The following is a 23,457-nucleotide window of genomic DNA, read 5'->3' on the forward strand; positions in this document are numbered from 1 at the left end:
TTGAGTGGTCTTGTGGCTCTGAATACCTGGCAATGCAACAAAAAGGAAGACAAATCAGTAAATGAAAAGCAAAATGGTTCATACAGAAAGTATGAACCCATGTATCTCAAATAAGTATTTACACACATGGGAGAAGAGACTGAAGGCAGGCCAAGGTGTAGAGTTCATTGTGGAGAAGTGCCAGCTAATGATATCATGATGTCATAAGAGTCACAAAGATTTTTAGAAAGAAAACAGGTGAAGATAAAGATGTCAGCTTCATAATTCCAGAGGAAAAGCAATTCAGTTTTGTGTAAAAAAAATATTCTAATGTAATTCATTTCTGTTTCTGGAATGTTAAGTATTACATTTATTATGTCATTATACTGCAGTAACTTGACTACAATAGTATACATACCATGGCTATTGTTTAAATTCATCATATTGGAGGAGTTCCAGTACAGTTTGACATATCAGTGGGTCATGCAATAGCAATGTTTATGATATGTGGGTCACAGAACTGAAAAGATTGGGAGTCATTAGTCTACCAGGTTTATTATCAAAGTGTTAATTATGCTAAATTTCACCCGCCCCTCCCTACTTCAAAACCCTCAAAAACCATTACATTTTCTCCCACCCCTTTCCCAGACAGCTATTTCTTTCCAGATATCTTGAAACTTATTTTCCACTTCTTGAACTTGGTCCATAATGAGGCAAACCAATCTAAGTGGGTGGGTGTTCGGTTAGCAGAAGTAAGCAAAGTGCAGCTCTAATCAGCTCTGTGTCTGGGCCATAGTAACAAGATACCAAGGATTCTGCCTTAATTCACGACTGCCACCAAAATAACAGTTATTACTCTACACAGATTCTTCCTAGGTATATCTAAATATAAACATTGAGTAAAGTTGAATGTAGCAGGGTCAAAGGTGACAGCTTATGAACTCCCATAGTTAAGGGTAGAACAACCCTTGTTTCTTTTGCAACTAATGTTTAAAAAGAAGGCTGCTTCGGTTGCTGTATATTTACATCATTATATTCTGTGAATATTTTAAAGCATTATTAACAAAATATTAAACAATGGATTCTTTATCTTTGTCTGGAGATAGCCGACAACCTATAGGTACATCACATTTGGAAGAGTCCGCCGTCTTTACCTGGAGGTTGTCATTAGTGTCCCCGGTGACACTGTCATAGGATGGAGGGAAAGATGTTGAAGACACAGTCTCGGACTTGTCTAGATTCTTACCATAATTTTCATTCATCATGAATGCAATGAGACCTTCCTTCTGTGAAGCATCTTCAAGGATGTCTCCATCACAAGTTCTATGATATAAGAGAGAGGCCTGCTTCATGGACCGTTGAATCAAATGACTCCTATAGGCCCTCTGGATAATAATGGCAGAAACCTCCTCTTCTTTGTGTCTGAGCGTGGTTGTGATTGGTTCATGAAAAAACCTAGATGGATTGGCAGCCATAAACTTTTCCTCTGTCTGTTCTTTTAGTTTGTCCATTTCCCCAGATTCTCCTAGCACCCGTTTGGTAAAAGCAAACAAAATATCCAAACAGTGAATCCTATCTCCGCTGGCCAAGGGAAGGTCCATTGCTAGGAGCTCAATTTTGTTTGGTTTGGCTACACGTAAAGGTTCTGCCAAAGCATCTGCAAAGTTTGAAAGTGCAGAATACTCAATAAATTGAGTTGCTTCAGGATCAAACTTCTCCCAGATTTTATAAAACATATCAAAGTCATCTTCACCTAGAGGATCTGTACTTTCCTCAGTGGCAACGTTGAAGTTCTCTAAAATAACAGCTATATACATGTTTACAACAATGAGAAATGATATAATGATGTAACTTACAAAGAAAATAATACCCACAGCAGGTTTACCACATTCTCCCACAGCACCTCGTATGTTAGGATCACAAAACGGAGGTCCAGTGTTTAAAATAGGACTGAGAAGACCATCCCAGCCAGCAGATGTTGTCATTTGGAAGAGACAAAGAATGCTGTTAGCAAAGGTTTGGAAGTTGAACATGTCATCAATCCCACTCTCCCATGGAACATAAGCAAAGTTAGCCATGCCAAAAATGGCATAAATAAACATGACCAGAAAAAGGAGGAGACCAATGTTGAACAGAGCAGGAAGGGACATCATTAAGGCAAAAAGGAGAGTTCTAATTCCTTTGGCAGCTCGGACAAGTCTTAATATTCGTCCAATCTCAGCCAACCGAATGACTCTGAAGAGTGTAGGTGAGAAGTAATTTTCAAATGCATTAACAATGTCAGAAAGCAGAGTGCCTAAAGAAAAAAAAAAGGAACAATCAGTTAGAATTTCTAATTTTTTGTGAATTAGTAACTGAAAGAAATAATATTATTCGTAAAACTGATATCTCCCTGACATTAATGTGTTGATGATCTAACACTGACAGTTCTTACAGGAAAACTTACATATTTAAAAAAAAGATTAATGGCTTATCTGTAAAAGTTTAGAAATTAAAAAAAATAACACACCTTTATGGAATTGTATGTTGTGCCCACAAAATCTGTGAGCTGCGGCACATAGCAAACACACGTGTGTACTCAAGTAGATGTTTTATGTGCAGCATTTTGCCAGTGGGTGCGAAGGTTATGTGACTGTGTTTTAACATTTGGTCCTAAAGGTTGAAAAAAATCAAAGCTCAAACAACAAACCAAAACATAACACCAGAATCATAGGCACTTAGATGCCTAGATGAGAACCATGTAAGCAAGACAGACAGAAACAGATAAAGTAAATATAAGTGTAATCCATGCTCACAGTGTTGCTTTTGGCCCCTCTCTTGTGATTTGACTACTTTATTAGTCTGATAATGCCGCCAGACTAATGGAGAAGGTTCATTTTCACTAGCAGTAGAGTCTATTCTTTTAAATCCAGAGGTCTCAGATTCAGTCCCTGCAGATGATTACTCCAGGGGTGTCCTTATACAAGGAAAGGCTAAACTTATTCTGGCCTTTCTAAAGTGTGCCATTGCAGCCCCAAGTAGTCTCATATGACAACAAAAAAGAAAAAGGTGATCTTCTAAACATCATTTGGTCATAACTTGATGGAAATATCTATACATTTTTTCACATGATAGAAGAACGGGATTTTTTCTCTTGTTCTCCCTTTAGGTCAACTTATTTATTTTTGCTATTTTCTGGGAAGTCCTTGAAGCAACATGCACTATAGAGAAATACTTCTCTTTTAAGGGAGATGCGTTTTAAAATTCTCCTAATCATTACGGGCTTTACAGGGACCACTTTTTTGCTCCTCTGTTTTCACCCTATGTCATCACAGAGGAGGTAGAAAGGGAAAGAGGAAGAGATTAGGATACATTTGTCCCACTACTCTTATTTCTACTCCAAATATGTCTAATAGTGTGGGGCAGTAGACATGTTTAAGACTTGTGGAAAAAAGGCCAACTGATAATTTTGCATAGAATCATAGAATATCAGAGTTGGAAGGGACCTCTGGAGGTCATCTAGTCCAACCCGCTGCCTAGAGCGGGATCAATCCCCAACTAAATCATCCCAGCCAGGGCTTTGTCAAGCCTGACCTTAAAAACTTCTAAGGAAGGGGATTCCACCACCTCCCTAGGTAACGCATTCCAGTGTTTCACCACCCTCTTAGTGAAAAAGTTTTTCCTAATATCCAACCTAAATCTCCCCCACTGCAACTTGAGACCATTACTCCTTGTCCTGTCATCTGCTATCACTGAGAATAGTCTAGCTCCATCCTCTTTGGATCCACCTTTCAGGTAGTTAAAAGCAGCTATCAAATCCCCCCTCATTCTTCTCTTCTGTAGACTAAACAATCCCAGTTCCCTCAGCCTCTCCTCATAAGTCATGTGTTCCAGCCCCCTAATCATTTTTGTTGCCCTTCGCTGGACTCTCTCCAATTTTTCCACATCCTTCTTGTAGTGTGGGGCCCAAAACTGGACACAGTACTCCAGATGAGGCCTCACCAATGTCGAATAGAGGGGAACGATCAAGTCCCTCGATCTGCTGGCAATGCCCCTACTTATACAAAATGCCATTGGCCTTCTTGGCAACAAGGGCACACTGTTGACTCATATCCAGCTTCTCATCCACTGTCACCCCTAGGTCCTTCTCTGCAGAACTGATGCCTAGCCATTCGGTCCCTAGTCTGTAGTGGTGCATTGGTTTCTTCCGTCCTTAGTGCAGGACTCTGCACTTGTCCTTGTTGAACCTCATCAGATTTCTTTTGGCCCAATCCTCCAATTTGTCTAGGTCCCTCTGTATCCTATCCCTACCCTCCAGCGTATCTACCACTCCTCCCAGTTTAGTGTCAAAATATCGTATTTATAGATATAGCCAAAGCTTTTGACTCAGTATCCCACGATCACATCATGTGGGTGCTGCGGGAAAGGGGCCTGGACCAGCACATGATCAACATCATCAGTGAGTCCTATAGGAACGTCCATACCCATATTGCAGTAGGGAAGGAGCTGTAATAACTTTGATAAAGAAATCTACATACATGGTCCTTTTTATTGGTATTTAATAAATTGACTTTTTAATGTGCTATGATAAATAATTCCACAAAAGGCTATCTTGGAGATTTCTAAAGGTGTCTCTAGAACAACTGTGCCCTTTAAACATGTAACAAACTTTAAGGATATACTTTTTCTCTGTCACTAATACTTTGCATCCTTTGTAGAACTGATTAACAGATTTTATTTAGAAAGGTACTAAGTTCATAAAAAAAGCATATATTCCTCTTAAAATGATGAAAAGGCATGAAATCTACATTTATTCATTCATTTTTGATGTTTCCAGTTAAATTAAATTAAATCAAATTTTTCCCCCAAAATGGCCAATGGTGCCAAAAATGCACATGGGTCCAAATGTGATACCTAGATGCCTAGGGAACCTAGAAAGGGTAGGAATAGACTTCCAAAACCATACGGCCAACTCCTAGAGCAGAAAGGGGGAGGAACAAAATGGCAGCAGGAGGGGCGGGGGGCATGGAAACATATAAAATAATATATGGTGATGAAATATAAAGGGCTATTACTGAGCTTGTTGGTATATTTTTACCTACCAACAATAGACATAATGACCACACTTAAATCAAATATGTTCCAGCCATTGGTGAAGTAATAGTGTCTCAGAGCCAACAATTTCACGGTGCATTCTACAGCAAAGATGGCAACAAAGAACATGTTGATTTTGTTAAGAATGTCAGTCTTCCTTATACTTTGATCATCAGTTTCCACCATCATAGTGATCATGTTAAGGCAGATGAGAATCATGATGATAACATCAAAGGCTTGGCTTGTTACAATGTCAAAAAAAACCCCTTGGTATTTGTTCTGCAGGGGGGGAAAACAAGAGTATTTAGTATTAGTTATGAAAATGAGGCCATACTTAGGCATGTGTATTTACTTACTAGTAGTCCTTATATGTTTCAATGTTGCTTAATTCCATTATAGATAGATATATTAGAGAAAGGTAGAGTATAAAACAGGATAGCATAATTCCCTTCCCATTCTGAAGGATAATCAATATCAAGGTAAATATTTCTGCAAAGAACTTCATAAATATTTATTCTTTATAATCCTTCAGTGGCAATTTCTTGGTACAGAATTAATTCTATGAACATTCTCTGAACATCAGTGGAAACAAATACATTATATATAATGTGTATATTATATATAATTAATAAATTTTTGGGTGGATTAAGTTTATTTTACTATGGATTTTCACTGATTAGAAATATTTTAGTTGGAAGAAAACTCAGGTGGTCTCACCAATGGCCTTGGGATGGGTTTTTGGGGTTTCTTGGATCCCAGTTTTTTCATTGCGTTATAGTATTTTCTTTGTTCTTTTGTCATAAAGATGTCTTGTCTACCTAAGTATATGGAGATAATGCTACTGTTACTATTGATGAGAAAAAAACATCATTGACCTGCAAGAGTCTAAAATATTGGAAGCCAACATTTCTTTCTTTTTCTGCCCTTTTATTTCTTGCTGTTACTAACCCTTCTCACAGAACCTAATTGGGATCAAATGCATTTTAAACAGTTCTGTAGTGGCACTCCACTGGCTCAGAAAGCAGGAAAATGACTAGCTACGAGCTCAGGCACATGAGGGAAGGATCAACTTGTTCCCTTCCCCTTGACCTCCTGTTGTTGCTGTCCTCTACCAGCTCTGGCGCACTGCCCAATCCCAGAGCTGCTCCTCAGACCCTGTCCCACAGTGCTTAGCTATAAATCTCCTCACTGTATTTTCCACTGAATGCATCCGATGAAGTGAGCTGTAGCTCATGAAAGCTTATGCTCAAATAAATTGGTTAGTTCCTAAGGTGCCACTAGTACTCCTTTTCTTTTTGCGAATACAGACTAACACGGCTGCTACTCTGAAAGGTAGGGGAAGTAGCATTCAAGGGACTGCGTAGCTGACTTCACAGCCTCTTGAATCAGTGCTGCCTCTGGAGCCAAGAACTACATGGATGGGAAACATGGGAAAGGAATGGTGAAGGGGAAGCACTTCTTAGCACTTCACTTGTAATGCTGCCTCAATTAAATTCAATACTGATGCTGTTCCATGTAATAAATGTAAATAAATGTTTTAGACCTTCAGTGTACAGCTGGCATCCTATACTCTGAAGACAGCATGTAAGGGATATATCAGGGGCCTGGAAACATATCCAATATACTTATCTTTTTCTTTTGTTGGTTAAAATTGTCAATAATGACACCAACAAAAAGATTCAGTGTGAAGAAAGATCCAAAGATGATGAAAACCACAAAATAGAGGTACATGTATAGATTATGTTCCTTCCGTGGCTGCTTTTCTTTCTGCAAAAATGATAACCAAGATGAAAAATGACTGAAAACAATATGGCTCTGCTCCTAGAAGGAGTTCCAAATAGGTGCCTCCATCCCCCCGTACAGAGTTCATTGCAGGATATCAAATTTACTACATCACTGCATATCCTGAAAAAAGGTGTCTAGTTAAAAACTCTAGTGGGTAACAATAAGTACTCCTGACAGAATCCTGTGCCCCTGCAGGAGCACAGAATTCATATGGCCTGCATATTTCTGTGCAGAAAAATGGAAAAAAAAATCTGCCGGGGGACATGCGCCTCTTCCCCGGTAGCCCATTCAGTGCATCTATTCCAGCATGCCTGGAGCAGCCTCAGAGTTGGGGGAGAGAGGCTGGGTGTGTGTGTGCCTGTGTGGTTAATCACTGGCGGGCGGGGGGAGGGAAGGCTAGGCGTATGTGTGTGCCAACGAGAGAGAGAGAGAGAGAGAGAATCTGTCCCTCTCTCTTCCGACTGCAGCTTGCGGCATGGAAGGGTAGAGCTTTTTATTATGCACGAGGCTGGCTATGTCCTGGAGGCACAAATATAGAAGCATGCCTCTGTAGTAACATTGTTAAAGTGGCTGTTGACTTCAATTGAGCTCATTCTCTGAGGCACAAATGTAGCAGCCTGCCAGTGTAGTGACACTGTTAATATTCTTATTGTTAGTTAACTGTTTCCAGTCTCAGTCAATTCCCCCAGGAGTATAAAACCTGTAAAAAGTTTTAAGGCTGCTACATTGCCAAAGTGATGTAAAGGAGCCTTATTATAATGAAAGGAAGGGAATCCTCAGCTAGAAAGGTCTATGGGCTTTCTCACTTTTTTCCAAAGTGGCACAATGGGGTTAGAGTACAGCTCAGGATTTATTTTACTTACCCATTAAAAAAAAAAAAAAAGACTTTGAGGGCAAATAAAACATTCACTAAGCAGTCAATAAAATGTCAGGACAATCCAAACCAAGCACTTCCCCAAGTCCCCAGCCAGACACAGGACAATGATTAGCAAACCTGTAGGACTTTCATGTATGAAAGTCTGAGCAAGTTAAAATAACATTCTACATTTTTGGGGGGGGCGCTGTTTGGTGTCTGTAACGTACTTCAAATGAAAATCCAGGATTATAACTGGAATCCGGGTATGCTACCAAGTGTTTGTAACTTAACTTTCATGTGTTTAGGAAATGCTGTGACTTTTTTCTGTATTGTAGTTTAAATAAATTACCAAAACAATTGAAATTGGGGTGATTATATTGCATTATTATGACAAATAAAATATGCAGAATTTTGAATTTTTTGACACAGACTCTCCCCAGGAATAAGTACGTCGTGCATTTCATGGGTGCACTTGAGGAGGGGAGAGAAAATCTACAGTGTGACTGTTGGATAAAGTTAAATCTAAGGACACCACAGAAGATGTGGATGACAATTTTACTGAGAGCAATGTTTCTCCTAGCACTTGACTATCCTTCTTGGTGACCTGAAAATATCTTCTAAAAATAATATGCCAAATTTTCTGTTGTCAATTAAGTAAATGGGCAGAGAATTTGGCCCAATGTATTTTAGTGGTGTCATAAATATAAAGGGAAGGGTAAACACCTTTAAATACCTCCTGGCCAGAGGAAAAACCCTTTCACCTGTAAAGGGTTAAAAAGCTAAGATAACCTTGTTGGCACCTGACCAAAATGACCAATGAGGAGACAAGATACTTTCAAAGCTGAGAGGGACACAAAGGTTCTCTCTGACTGTGTGATGCTTTTGCCGGGAACAGAAAAGGAATGGAGTCTTAGAACTTAGTAAGTAATCTAGCTAGATATGTGTTAGATTCTGTTTTGTTTAAATGGCTGATAAAATAAGCTGTGCTGAATGGAATGTATATTCCTGTTTTTGTGTCTTTTTGTAACTTAAGGTTTTGCCTAGAGGAATTCTCTATGTTTTGAATCTGACTACCCTGTAAGGTATTTACCATCCTGATTTTACAGAGGTGATTCTTTTACTTTTTCTTCGATTAAAATTCTTCTTTTAAGAACCTGATTGCTTTTTCATTGTTCTTAAGATCCAAGGGTTTGGGTCTCTGTTCACCTATGCAAATTGGTGAGGATTTTTATCAAGTCTTCCCCAGGAAAGGGGGTGTAGGGCTTGGGGGGATATTTTTTTTTGGGGGGGGGGACGTTTCCAAGTGGGCACTTCCCCTGTTCTTTGTGTAACACTTTGGTGGTGGCAGCATTTAAGCTAAGCTGGTAAGAATAAGCTTGGAGGGTCTTTCATGCAGGTCCCCACATCTGTACCCTAGAGTTCAGAGTGGGGAAGGAACCTTGACATGGTGGCAGAGCGGTGGGATTAATTTGAAATCATCTTGAGATTTTTTTTTTAATCAGAAGCACAGAAGGATTTTAAAAGATTTTAAAGGGTTTTGTAAAAGGGGACAAAGCAACAAGCATAACAAAAGGGAGCTTGCTTTTGTGAGCTGGAGTTTTCTCTACCTAAAGGCAGGGTAGTTAACTTCCTGCAGGGAAATTCACAAGTCTTCACAGACCTGAAGAGGTGGGTTCTTTTTTTAGCTAAGAGCAACGAGAGGCTTTTTCTCTCTATTTGCCTGGAGACAGAGATGTTAGTTTCTTTCTTTTTTTTTTTTTAAGGATTTTTCTGTAGGCTGACAATCACTATCAGAGAACATCGGTATCCGGTTACAGCACAACCTTTTTTTTTTTTTTTTGACAAGCCAAGTTTTTTTTTTGTTTGTTTGTTTTATTTCTAACTCTCGGGTGTAAAGTTAGTTAAAAAAAGAGAGGCAAATATGACAGAGCCCAAGGCAGAAAAAAACCAAGAGGCTGCCCACAGGAGAGCTATGGAGGCAAAGGAAAAAGAAATGGAGGCAAGGGAAGAAGAAATGGAGGAGAAGGAAAAAGAGAGGAAGCATGTACTGGAGTTGGAGACGGTAAGGGCTGAGTGGAATCCACTGGATAACCCTAACCATCCTTCCCCAACAATCCACAAATGGGAGCGACTATGTCCACAGTATGATGAATCCAGTGATATTGCTGAATATTTTCTCACCTTTGAGAGACTGTGCACTCTCCATAAAATTCCTGAAGCTCACAAGATGAACACATTGGTCGCAAAATTGACTGGAAGAGCTCTGGACATATTCAATAAGATGCCTATTGATGAGGCTTCTGACTATAATAAGTTCAAGGATTTGGTTTTAAAGCAATTTCAGATTACTTCTGAAACGTACAGAGTAAAATTTCAAACCCTTAAGAGAGGGCCTGGACTAAGTAATGTGGCTTATCTAAACCAGATGAAGGATCTGTTAGATAAATGGGTCCAAGGAAGGGGTGTCACTAGCTTTGACGGAATGTGTGATTTGATAGCTGAGGAGCAATTCCTGAATATGTCCAAGGAGGAAATAAAACAGTGTTTATGGGATAAGGAAACGGACTCAGCAGAAAGTCTTGCTTCTTATGCTGATCGATACAAGCAGTCCCAGACCGCCAGACAGGCAGGGCAAGCCAGAAAAAAACGGGTGAAGGGAGGAGAGAGGAACAACCCTGGTCGCAGTTGGAGCGGATACCAGAAGGGACACCCTCAGACCACACCCTACTACCAGGGGCAGCCCAAAGCCCCAACTACACACCAAGGAATACTCCCAACACCTTATTGTCCTGCCACACCGTTCTCCAGCAACCCACCTCAGTGACCCGTCAGCTGGACGATGTTTTAAATATAACGAGCCGGGGCATGTGAAGGCCAACTGCCCCAAGAACCCCAACAGATTACAGTTCATTGCACCGGAATCACACCAGAGGTCCTCAGGCCCAGATACCTCCCAGATACCCTCAGAGCGCAGGGAAACTGTGAGTGTGGATGGGAAGAAGGTCACCACGTGGAGGGACACCGGAGCACAAATGTTGGCTATCCACACTTCCTTAGTGGACCCCAATTTAATCGACCCAGAGATCCAAGTGACAATTCAACCCTTCAAGTCCAACTCTTTCAATTTGCCTACAGCCAAGTTACCTGTCCAGTACAAGGGCTGGTCAGGAACGTGGACTTTTGCAGTCTATGACAATTATCCCATCCCCATGCTGTTGGGGGAAGACTTGGACAATCGCCTGAAGTCAGCCAAGAGGGTGGGAATGGTCACCCGCAGCCAGGCTAAACCAGCTGTCACGCCTAGCTCTGTTCCGGAAACTTCTACCAGGACCCGGTCAGAGGTGATGGACCCGGAACCCAGGCCAATGTCTGCAACAGCAGTAGTGGATCCAATCCCAGAGACCCAGACAGAGCCAGCCCCAGAACCAGAACCGGTGGAACAACCAGCACCAGACCCACTGTCAGCACTGAACCCAGTACTTGCAACCCGAACACCAGAGGGCCCCACCGAACCTGAACCAGCAGCAGCCGATAACCCTACACAAGAGGCTCAGCCGGAGCCTGAACCCCAACATAGTGCACCAGCGAAGAGCGGTTCACGGTCAACGGAAACAGCCCCATCCCCTACATCGCTTCCAGAGGGACCAAGCCTAGGTCCACAATCCAATGAGGAACTGATGTCTCCAGCATCAAGGGAACAGTTCCAGACCGAACAGGAAGCAGATGAAAGCCTCCAAAAAGCTTGGACGGCGGCACGGAGCAACCCACCGCCTCTCAGCTCTTCTAATTGATCCAGGTTTGTTGTAGAAAGCGGACTTTTATACAAGGAAACTCTTTCTGCTGGACACCAGGAAGACTGGCATCCTCAGAGACAGTTGGTAATTCCAACCAAGTACTGGGTAAAGCTCTTGAGCTTAGCCCATGATCATCCTAGTGGCCATGCTGGGGTGAACAGGACCAAAGACCATTTGGGGAGGTCATTCCACTGGGAGGGAATGGGCAAGGATGTTTCTACCTATGTCCGGTCTTGTGAGGTATGCCAAAGAGTGGGAAAACCCCAAGACCAGGTCAAAGCCCCTCTCCAGCCACTCCCCATCATTGAGGTTCCATTTCAGCGAGTAGCTGTGGATATTCTGGGTCCTTTTCCGAAAAAGACACCCAGAGGAAAGCAGTACATACTGACTTTCATGGATTTTGCCACCCGATGGCCGGAAGCAGTAGCTCTAAGCAACACCAGGGCTAAATGTGTGTGCCAGGTACTAGCAGACATTTTTGCCAGGGTAGGTTGGCCCTCCAACATCCTCACAGATGCAGGAACTAATTTCCTGGCAGGCACTATGGAAAGCCTTTGGGAAGCTCATGGGGTGAATCAATTGGTTGCCACCCCTTACCATCATCAAACAAGTGGCCTGGTGGAGAAATTTAATGGAACTTTGGGGGCCATGATATGTAAATTTGTAAATGAGCACTCCAATGATTGGGACCTAGTGTTGCAGCAGTTGCTCTTTGCCTACAGAGCTGTACCACATCCTAGTTTAGGGTTTTCACCATTTGAACTTGTATCTGGCCGCGAGGCTAAGGGGCCATTACAGTTGGTGAAGCAGCAATGGGAGGGGTTTACACCTTCTCCAGGAACTAACATTCTGGACTTTGTAACCAACCTACAAAACACCCTCCGAACCTCTTTAGCCCTTGCTAAAGAAAACCTACAGGATGCTCAAAAAGAGCAAAAGGCCTGGTATGATAAACATGCCAGAGAGTGTTCCTTCAAAGTAGGGGGCCAGGTCATGGTCTTAAAGGCGCTCCAGGCCCATAAAATGGGAGCGTCATGGGAAGGGCCATTCACGGTCCAGGAGCACCTGGGAGCTGTTAATTATCTCATAGCATTCCCCACCTCCAACCGAAAGCCTAAGCTGCACCGTATTAATTCTCTAAAGCCCTTTTATTCCAGAGAATTAAAGGTTTGTCAGTTTACAGCCCAGGGAGGAGATGACACTGAGTGGCCTGAAGGTGTCTACTATGAAGGGAAAAGTGCTGGTGGCGTGGAAGAGGTGAACCTCTCCATGACCCTTGGGCGTATGCAGCGACAGCAGATCCAGGAGCTGTGTACTAGCTATGCACTGAAGTTCTCAGCCACCCCAGGACTGACTGAACGGGCATACCACTCCATTGACACAGGTAATGCTCACCCAATTAAAGTCCAACCTTACCGGGTGTCTCCTCAAGCTAAAACTGCTATAGAACGGGAGATCCAGGATATGCTACAGACGGGGGTAATCCTCCCCTCTGGCAGTGCATGGGCATCTCCAGTGGTTCTCGTTCCCAAACCAGATGGGGAGATACGTTTTTGCGTGGACTACCATAAGCTAAATGCTGTAACTCGCCCAGACAACTATCAAATGCGATGCACAGATGAACTATTAGAGAAACTGGGACGGGCCCAGTTCATCTCTACCTTGGACTTAACCAAGGGGTACTGGCAGGTACCACTAGATAAATCCGCCAAGGAAAGGTCAGCCTTCATCACCCATGTCAGGCTGTATGAATTTGATGTACTCCCTTTTGGGCTGCGGAATGCACCCGCCACCTTCCAAAGACTTGTAGATGGTCTCCTAGCAGGATTAGGAGAATATGCAGTCGCGCCTACCTTGACGATGTGCCCATATTTTCGGATTCCTGGGCAGAACACCTGGAAAATCTACAAAAAGTCTTCGAGCGCATAAGGGAGACAGGACTAACTGTTAAGGCTAAGAAGTGTCAAATAGGCCTAAACAGAGTGACTTACCTTGGACACCAGGTGGGTCAAGGAACTATCAAACCCCTACAGGCCAAAGTGGATGCTATCCAAAAGTGGCTTGTCCCAAAGTCAAAGAAATAGGTCCAATCCTTCTTAGGCTTGGCCGGATATTACAGGCGATTTGTACTGCAATACAGCCAAATCGCCGCCCCACTGACAGACCTAACCAAAAAGAAACAGCCAAATGCCGTTCAGTGGACCGAAGAGTGCCAGAAAGCCTTTAACAAGCTTAAAGCGACACTCATGTCTGACCCTGTGCTAAGTGCCCCAGACTTTGACAAACCGTTCCTAGTAACCACAGATGCGTCCGAACATGGTGTGGGAGCAGTTTTAATGCAGAAAGGACCGGATCAAGAATTCCATCCTGTAGTGTTTCTCAGCAAGAAGCTGTCTGAGGGGGAAAGCAACTGGTCAGTCAGTGAAAAAGAATGTTACGCCATTGTCTACACTCTGGAAAAGCTACGCCCATATGTTTGGGGACGGTGTTTCCACCTGCAAATCGACCATGCTACGCTACAGTGGCTTCATACCACCACGGGAAATAATAAAAAAGTTATTCGGTGGATTTTAGCTCTCCAAGATTTTGATTTTGACATCCAACACATCTCAGGAGCTTCTAACAAAGTGGCTGATGCACTCTCCCATGAAAGTTTCCCAAAATCAACTTGTTAAAATCGTCCTTGAGATGTGGAAAATATTGTTAGTCTTTATATACTTGGTAGTATATTTAGAGGTGCATGTTTCTTATTAACTCTGTTTTTTCCTAGAGCTCCAGGAAGAAATCACAGCCAGCGTTTCACCCTATCTGTGATTTGGGGGGTGTGTCATAAATATAAAGGGAAGGGTAAACACCTTTAAATCCCTCCTGGCCAGAGGAAAAACCCTTTCCTGTAAAGGGTTAAGAAACAAAAATAAACCTCGCTGGCACCTGACCAAAATGACCAATGGGGAGACAAGATACTTTCAAAGCTGGAGGGCCGGGGGGGAAACAAAGGGTTCTCTCTGTCTGTGTGATGCTTTTGCCGGGACCAGAGCAGGAATGCAGGTCACAACTCCTGTAAAGAATTAGTAAGCAATCTAGTTAGATATGCGTTAGATTCTGTTTTGTTTAAATGGCTGATAAAATAAATTGTGCTGAATGGGATGTATATTCTTGTTTTTGTGTCTTTTTGTAACTTAAGGTTTTGCCTAGAGGGATTCTCTATGTTTTGAATCTGATTACCCTGTCAGGTATTTACCATCCTGATTTTACAGAGGTGATTCTTTTACTTTTTCTTCACTTAAAATTCTTCTTTTAAGAACCTGACTGCTTTTTCATTGTTCTTAAGATCCAAGGGTTTGGGTCTATGTTCACCTATGTAAATTGGGGAGGATTTTTATCAAGCCTTCCCCAGGAAAGGGGGTGTAGTGCTTGGGGGGATATTTGGGGGGGGGGGGAAGACGTTTCCAAGTGAGCACTTCCCCTGTTCTTTGAGTAACACTTTGGTGGTGGCAGCGTTTAAGCTAAGCTGGTAAGAATAAGCTTGGGGGTCTTTCGTGCGGGTCCCCACATCTGTACCCTAGAGTTCAGAGTTGGGACGGAACCTTGACAAGTGGTATGATTGCTATTGTCTGTTGATTTGATTTCTTTGCAATCTTTAAGCTCTTCTCTGTCCACGTATTGAAGAGATCACTGCAACTGACACTGATGTTGATTACACTTGTGCTAAGAAACTGGTAGGACAATATCTCCCATTCCATTTACACTGCTGACAAAGAAATTAAAAGCTTGACGGATGAATTTTTTTAAGGAGAGTGAGAGGAGTTGCACTTTTGTCTTCATTCAAGGACACATAAGAAAATGTTCCTCTTTTTAACCATCTGTTTAAAATATTATATATCATGACTAAATATATGTCCAATTCAACTTCCATTGAAGTCAAGCGGAGTCTTTATTGACTTCAAAGAGAGTTGAATCACATCTTACTGGGATGATTTTCAAAGGCATCGAGGAGCAACCAACAGCTTTGACTGAGGTCGGTGGCAACTGTTGAGCACTCAACATTTGAAAATCAGGTCACTTATTTAGGAGCCTAACTTCAAGCTTCTGCTTTTGAGAATCTTGGCCGAGATGTGTTCTTCCAATTTAAACCTTTGGTTGAAAAGCTCTTCTATTACTGTTGGAAAAAAGCAACAAAATTTTACATAAACCTGAGAAAATTATTTTTGAATGTGGTTACATTTGAGCTCATTCATTTCCTTGGAAGATATGCTGGTAATTTTGTTCAATTTAAGTCCTTTGGATGCAGAACAGTATCTTCCTCTGTATTTGTACAGCAGCTAATGCAGTGGAACCTTAATCCTGACTGGGGTCTCTAGGTGGCACAGTAATACATACATTAAATATAATAATAATAATGATACTTAATAAATAATGCTTGAGCATTTATTTTAAAAAAGATGCTCATCCATTTTAGCTCAGTGAGTAGATAGCACCACGAAAACAATGAACAGACTAGACCTACACATTGTGTTGACTAACACTAATAAGCATGAAAATTAGAAAATATAAGTAACAATTGGAGAGATGGTTACAAGAGAGAACATTTTAATTTTCATGACCTACCCCTCGTGAATCTACTGCTGCATACATAATGTCTGTCCAACCTTTAAATGTTGCCTAGAAAAAACAGAAAAATTATTAAAATCATATTAAACTTTTAGGATGAGATTGTTTAGCCTGTTTACATCTTTGTGCTTCTGAGATGGTGCAAAGGGACTGTAGTATGTCCACAAATGCCCAGCACAGAATTCCCCTGGTGTAGGGGATCTCCTTGCTGACATGTTTGTGACAGAGTTGATCACAACAAATCAGGGAATTGGAACCAGCCCACTGATGATCTCTCTCCACTTCCCATTTCTGCACTGAGCTTTACTCAGTGCAGGAGAGAATTTTGCCTGTAGTTTAATGAAATTATAACAAACATTTCATACCATCTTCCCAGGAGATAGCTGCAAATCAGAGGAGCACATTTTCAAATGGTTACATAATCAGTTCGTAGCTCACCATTGGACACTATATGTGCATACACTGGAAGGGACCCTGAATGGGCTAACCATATTGTCAGTCTGAACATGGGGTGGGGTTGGGACAGCAGGCTCCGCAGGGCCACTGCTTTCCACTCCTTGCAGATGTGGGTAAGCAACTGGCAAAACCTGATTCCACCCCACCCCACAATGTACTAGTCAGCAAAATAGAACTTACCACCTGAAGAAGAGCCAGATAACCAGAACCAACATTATCAAAGTTGACCTTAGCATTTGTCCAATATATTTTTTGCGTGTCATTATAGGTTGTGCAATCCAATTTGTTCCTAATACTTTCATTTAATCCTGATGTTTCTTCAGTCAAGTTAATGCATTTTCCAAATTTTCCTGCAAATAGGTTCACTCCCATGATACTAAAAACGAGCCAAAAAATGAGGCAGACAAGCACAACATTCATGATAGAAGGGATGGCACCTACTAGGGCATTCACAACCACCTTAGGAGAAATCAAAGAAAAACATGCAGTTACTAAAGCCTTAAACAGCTATTTGCTGCATTAAACTGTTTTGAAAATCTAAGCAATCCCGTGTCATTTCAGTAAACAGTTACACACATGAGTAACTTTACTCCCATAAATACTTCTACTGAAGTGGCAACTATTTCGAGTAAAGGTTCTTACATCTATAGTGTTGGCAGGATCAGGCCCTTTGATTATCAGTTCTTCCGGACAGGAACCTGTTTTTTGTTTTCTGTGAAACACCTAGCACACTTGGGAGCACTATTAAATAACAATAAAGTATTTGAATGTAATGGTAGAATGTTCACTTTTGGAGCTTCCTTTTGTTGTTGGTTTTTTTTTTGTTTTTTGTTTCTACAAGATTCTAAATACACATTATTTCTTCATGAGGATTAATATAGCCGTCTGTTTTTATTCATGTCAGCATGAAATTTATTCAAGTTGTGTGGAAAATTAGTTATTAGAGGATCAATAATGAATCTGTGGTAGATATGTAAAGGTTGCTGCAGATATTGTAACTTCCATGAGAAGTTTTCCACAATTCAAGAGTAACCTGGAAAGTGTCAGTACAACATGTATGTTTTGAGCAGACTTACAAGCTCCACTGGTATGAAAAAATAAGATCTACCATAATCTCTCCTGGGGAAATAGCAGAAATTGTGACCAACTTGCATAAATTACACATTCTGACTCATGCCTGATGGAGACTTTAACTTCCAAAGTGCATCTCATCACATTTGGCTAGGTGTTTCAAGGAGTAACCTCTACTAATGATCTCATAGAGTAAACAAATGTCAAAGCTGTCACTTCCTGCTTAGGACAGGAACTTCTGCTCATTGCCTAGTAAAGGGCAGAGTAGAACCCAGTACCCCCCAAAAGTAGAGTATGGGTGATCCTTTACCTTCACACAGGTCACAGCCGGGGGGCGAGCTAGCTTCCCAAAGGCAACACTTTGAAAAAGAGAGGTCAAGCAGGCCACTGGGCATCCCCTCTAAGAAATATCTAAAGTTAAAGTGGGAGCCTGAGCTTATTGGGAGGGTGGAGTGGGAGTGTCCTAAACTGACTGCAAGTATAGCATGACACTCACCCTATATTCAAGTGAATACATTTCGGATTCTTAACAAATCCCAAACCCAGGCAAGCTTTTCTTATTTTTGTTTCCTTACAAGTTTCATACAGCTTTCAAATTAGGAGAGAGAACAGGAAAGAAGCCTCAAATATTGTGCTAGTCAAGTTTGTGCTTGCTGGGTTTGACATGGCCAGAAAAGCCTTCAAGGTCTATATGGTTTGTGCAGAAACTATAGCATTTCCCAGACAAAAACTTTATGATAATGTTAAAGTTATAAATAAATATCTTGTTTCAGAACAACATTTTTAGAACACTGGGATTATATAAATAGGGGACAAATTTGTAGTTAAGATTGTACAAGCTGTCTTAACTATACCCCTATATCCTCTATATATATATACCCCTATATCCTGCCTTTACTGATACACCAAAAACCCACATCTCTACCGGTCCTGTTTCATATAATTTCCAGTCTGGACTACAAATCATCATGAATCACCAATCACAAATGGCCTACAGACAATTGTATATCATCTTTCAGTTCACTTCCCTTTTATAGATCAAAGACACCAAAATCTTACTGTCCATAGACAGTTCAGATGGTTGACAATCCCCCATAACAACTTTCTTCTATGGCCAACAGACAACAAAGATATCACATCAGACTTGTAGTATACGATAGTTCAACTTGCCAGAGACAGGTATGTAGAATGCCACTTCTATAACACATTTTCCTTTCTCTCCCCTTATCCCAAGACAGGCTCTCCAACTGACGCTGTGGGGCCAAAGGACTGGGAGGGGAAGAAGCAGCTGTGGAACCTGTCTAGAGGCACAGGACTCCCACGCTGACAGACATCAGCTTCACTGGATCTACCAGGATCCGGAACTGATGCCCTGGCTCTTCCATAGGAAGAGCAGTGGCAAATTCCTTATGTAGGATCTTTCCACATATAGGTGATGATTTGGAGAGAATGGTTAGCGGAACAAAGAAAAGCAGTAGATATGTTAGTTACAAAATTGCCTTCAGCTACAACCCGTGCAACTCCTGTGGAATTCAATGGGGTTGCACAGTTTTAACTGAGGACAGATTTGGACCAGTTATCCAGGATTCAAAGCCTTCCTGCCATGTAAAATGTAAAAGCCTTTGATGTATACCAAACTTAACAAAAAACCATCTAAAAATTCATGTACACCCACTATCACAACATGTAATTGTTTTCCCACTATATTACTAACTTTTTGCTTTAAATCCACTACTATATGCCAATGACTCACATTAGCATTCATATACAATACTCTAACAGTCTTTCTATAAAATCTAGTCTATATTTGAATGAGTTTGCTGCTCAGTTCCTTCATGCTATCAAAATTAGGATCTTCTCTGCTGATACAAGCCTTTTCTCTTTTTCTCTGACATTTCTGAGCCTGAGACAAAGTGGTATTGATTCACAAAAATAAAATTTTATCTATTTTTGAAACTGAGTATGAAAATGCCAGGTCTTATTCTCCATCATATCACAGTATTTCACTTTCTTCTAAACTACTAATATAGGGTTTCTCTGTCCCTTTTGCATTTCTCTACGCTTCACAGAAAAATGACGTTACACACTCACAACAGGTAATCATGAAGGCCACACTATGGATCAGACCCTCAGTTATTGTAAATCAGTATAGTGTGCCCTTCACAACTAGCTTCAGGTAGCATGAGTTTTTGCAATGTAACCTGGAGATGCTGAAGGCAAGGGTCATGACAGTTAGGTCAACATATAAGATTCAGGGGGCAAAGTATGACTTTAGACACTCAGCTGAATCCCCAGCTTTTTCTATCACTAGTGTGTACAATACCATATTGTGAGTGACCAAGGTAAATTATTTTCATTATTAGTTATGATTATTAATTATGAATTAATATTAATTATGAATTTAGTGCTAGTGAAAGGGTCAGAACTGGCAGGCCTGGAGATGCAATTCCTATATCCACAGAACATGTATGTAGATTAGTTAATGATAGCACAAATTTCCCCACAGTATCCAACTAATGTCTCAACCTTGATGTGCAATTACTATGTTGGGGGAAGAAGGAGGGAGATTATCTAGTTTGCATTAGAGATGGGTCTAAACCAAAACCTTTAAACAACCTGTGGTAAATTTTAAAGGAAATCTTAATCTAGTTTCAAACATCACTGTTGGTGCGTCTTTCTCTTATGGGTTGAACCATAATCTCTGGTCTAAACACCTCCAAACTCTGGGAAAGTTCAGATCTGAATATTGTGAATTGGACTTATCTCCAGTTTCCATGTTCGCTGAATTCTTGACCTTTCTGCAAGTAGTATCAACAAGGGTTCCAATTGTTCTGGTGGTTTTGTTACCTTAATGCAGACAATTTTACTTTAGAAACAGGAATGGGGCCATCAACTTACTGAACATCCTATAGATATTAATGACTTTTAGTTCATACAAACATATATTGAATCTGAATTTGATATAGATACAATAGGCTCCCTATCTTAGTATCAGTCTCCTGAGTTTATGTAATTATTACATAATTAATACATAGTAATACCTTTCCTTAGCACAATTAAGGATTTTGTGTTTCCGAATTTAGTTTTTGCTTTCATTTATTGAAAAATTTATCTGGTGCCTTGCTATGTGTGTTTACATCAGAAATCTTAGATGGATTTGTAAATGTTACTTACACTGCTAACTTACATATCGTGTGTTGCCATGTGATCTGCAGTATTAGTGGTGCACTTGCTGATATAGAATACAATTATAATAATTTGCTAATCATATAATGATAAAAAGGAAATACAAAAGCAACAAATCCAAATCACTAAAGGTTAAATCCTGGACCAATTGAAGTCAATGGGAGTTTTGCCATTGCTTCAATGAGATCATCATTTGTGTACTTAGTATGATCATCAAGCAAAAACAAACAGATAAGAGAACTCCTGGAGAAATATTCATTCACCAAGAAAATGCAGAAGTGAGCAAGAAAATGTTTGGACAAACAATGAACACAAGTGATATGGTTACAAGCTAATTCTGGCATTCCAGCTTTAAACGAAAGTATATCAGAGGATTTTTTTCCCCCGTAAATCTACTTATTAGTTTTCCAGATTTATAAGTGTAAGGTTACTTTTCTTCATTATTTAAAAAAAAATCCGCAAACATTTTGTGACTTTTTCTATGTCTGAATTCTAGCGGAAGAAAAGAGAGAGAATTCAGTGAAAATCGGCCATAAAGGAATGATTTTTGAAATCTTATTGTTCTTTGTGTTTCAATTCATTTTTCATCAAACCACTATAAAAAATCCAAACATATATAAACTTTGAGCATGATTTGATTTTTTTTGCCATTTCAGTGGTTTTTTTTACAAAATAAAGTTTTAAAAACTCTTAAAATTGAACTCAAATGTAACCGTAACTATTGTGCAGCACCATAATGAAAGCAAACCCATATGAGATAGTGTCCTTTCACATGCTTGCTCTTCAGACAAAGGGGCTTCAATGGTTGCTTTATTTATTCTTACCCTCATCCCTTCAAATTGTGACAATGCCCTTAATGGTCTCAATGCTCTCAGGGTTTTAAGGGATTTCATGGGTCCCATTTCGGCATATCCAAGTGAGTTAGCTATAAGGCTTGCTAAAGAGATCTAAATAGAGAGAGACAAAAAATATTAGCATAATCCTGCCCTCTGTTTTTTTTTTCCTCTTTTTTCTCATGCTTACAAAGTCCTATCAGTGAAAGTATGAAATGGAAGCCAGTACAGTACAATAGAAAGGCATTTTAAGGGGACACTAACAGGTATAAAATAACGAGTGAAATGCAGGCAGCATTGAAGTTAATAATAAAACACCAATGATTTCAGGGGTGCCAAGATTTCACCCAATCCATTTTAACAAAACAAATGTACTTGACCTGTCTTACTAATGCTAACTTAGATTATTAAAGCTGTAAGAATTTTGAGGCCAAAATTTTAACAAAATTTTGTTGTCCAAATTGAGACACTTTGAAAGGTCTGGTTTTTCAAAGGGTGGGTGCTCAGTACTTTCTAAAAATCAGTTCCCCTTCAAATGAAGGTGCCTCAATTTGGGACATCCAAAAAAAAAAAAAAGCGAACATTCTGTTGTTCTATACTACGTAATCCAGCCCACAGAACTGATCAAATGCAATACTTACACCTACAATTAGGAAGTCAAGCCAACACCAAGCATTGGTGAAGTATTTCTTGAAGCCATAAGCCACCCATTTCAGAAATATCTCCAGGACAAAGATGTAAGTGAAGATTTTATCAAAAAATTCCAACATAATTTTAATGTTTTTTCTTTTCTCAAGATGTATATCTTCAAATGCCTGAAATAATAATGCTTAGATATAAACCCACTCTACAGAATTTCAATGGAATATGGTAATGTTGTACTGAGATTAGAGATATGTGCACCCTTCATTATGAAACCCCAAACCACATGAAACCTGGACCCTCATACTGCAAACAGGTACACAAGAGTTTAACTTTCCACACAGGTAGCCACTCTGAAGATAATCCTGATGAAATGGACATTAGACACTGTGGAGGGGCTACAAAATATTACCATACATTAAAAAAAATGTGAGTCCTTGCTCCATTACACAGTTGAACTTTGATATTAAATTTCAGGTTTCAAAGTAGCAGCCGTGTTAGTCTGTATCCGCACAAAGAACAGGAGGACTTGTGGCACCTTGTTAGTCTCTAAGGTGCCACAAGTACTCCTGTTCTTTTTATTAAATTTGTATTTTGTGGCACAACAATCTATTTTTGGCAGAAACATGGGTGAGAATCCTGATACAAGTGTAAATAGGTATAGGCTCAGTAAAAAACAGACCTGGACAACTATCACAAAGTATCATATAGGCCTATATATTCCCTGGTTACAATCTATGAAAGAAACAGCAACGTTCAGAGGTGAGCCTTGTTATATTTGGACCCAGCAGAGAAGGGGATGGACACAGGGGATGCTGGCAAACACAGCTGTCTGCTGTAGCGGCTTTATTGTTCTAACAAAACAGAAACTAACATGAAAGTGAGGCTCTGCAACTGAGTGCAGAGTGTCCGAACTATTTAAAGGTGCAGAATATCTAATTTCTCCACCCTCCATTAAAATACTTTCCAAACATATATACATTATCATTTATGTGGATAACATAAAACACTATATAACCTAACTAAAAATTATGGGTGGACTACTGCAGACTCTTAAATTGCAAGGGATTATTCTATCCTGGAATACCAACTCTAGCTAAACAACGTATAAGTTCAGGGGCAAGCACTGGTTTTTACACTCTCTTGGGATAACATGGTGATGGTGGAGAAG

At 40.4% G+C, this 23,457-nt stretch overlaps 1 protein-coding gene across 1 annotated transcript in view; it reads right to left on the reverse strand.

The window, feature by feature from the left end:
- Positions 1–710: 710 nt before the first annotated feature.
- The window catches only part of LOC141983318 (sodium channel protein type 5 subunit alpha-like), a 132,405-nt gene continuing 109,658 nt past the window's right edge, over positions 711–23,457 (reverse strand). The window contains exons 21-28 of the mRNA XM_074946338.1: positions 22,286–22,459; positions 21,636–21,758; positions 16,735–17,013; positions 16,096–16,149; positions 6,682–6,819; positions 5,770–5,874; positions 5,061–5,331; positions 711–2,275 (exon numbers count right to left, since the gene is read on the reverse strand). Of these exons, the coding sequence (XP_074802439.1) occupies positions 1,050–2,275; positions 5,061–5,331; positions 5,770–5,874; positions 6,682–6,819; positions 16,096–16,149; positions 16,735–17,013; positions 21,636–21,758; positions 22,286–22,459 (2,370 nt within the window). The 3' untranslated portion in view covers positions 711–1,049. The remainder of the gene's footprint in view (positions 2,276–5,060; positions 5,332–5,769; positions 5,875–6,681; positions 6,820–16,095; positions 16,150–16,734; positions 17,014–21,635; positions 21,759–22,285; positions 22,460–23,457) is intronic.

The sequence above is a fragment of the Natator depressus genome, chromosome 2, assembly GCF_965152275.1.
Source record: "Natator depressus isolate rNatDep1 chromosome 2, rNatDep2.hap1, whole genome shotgun sequence".
In the NCBI taxonomy this organism is placed as follows: domain Eukaryota; kingdom Metazoa; phylum Chordata; order Testudines; family Cheloniidae; genus Natator; species Natator depressus.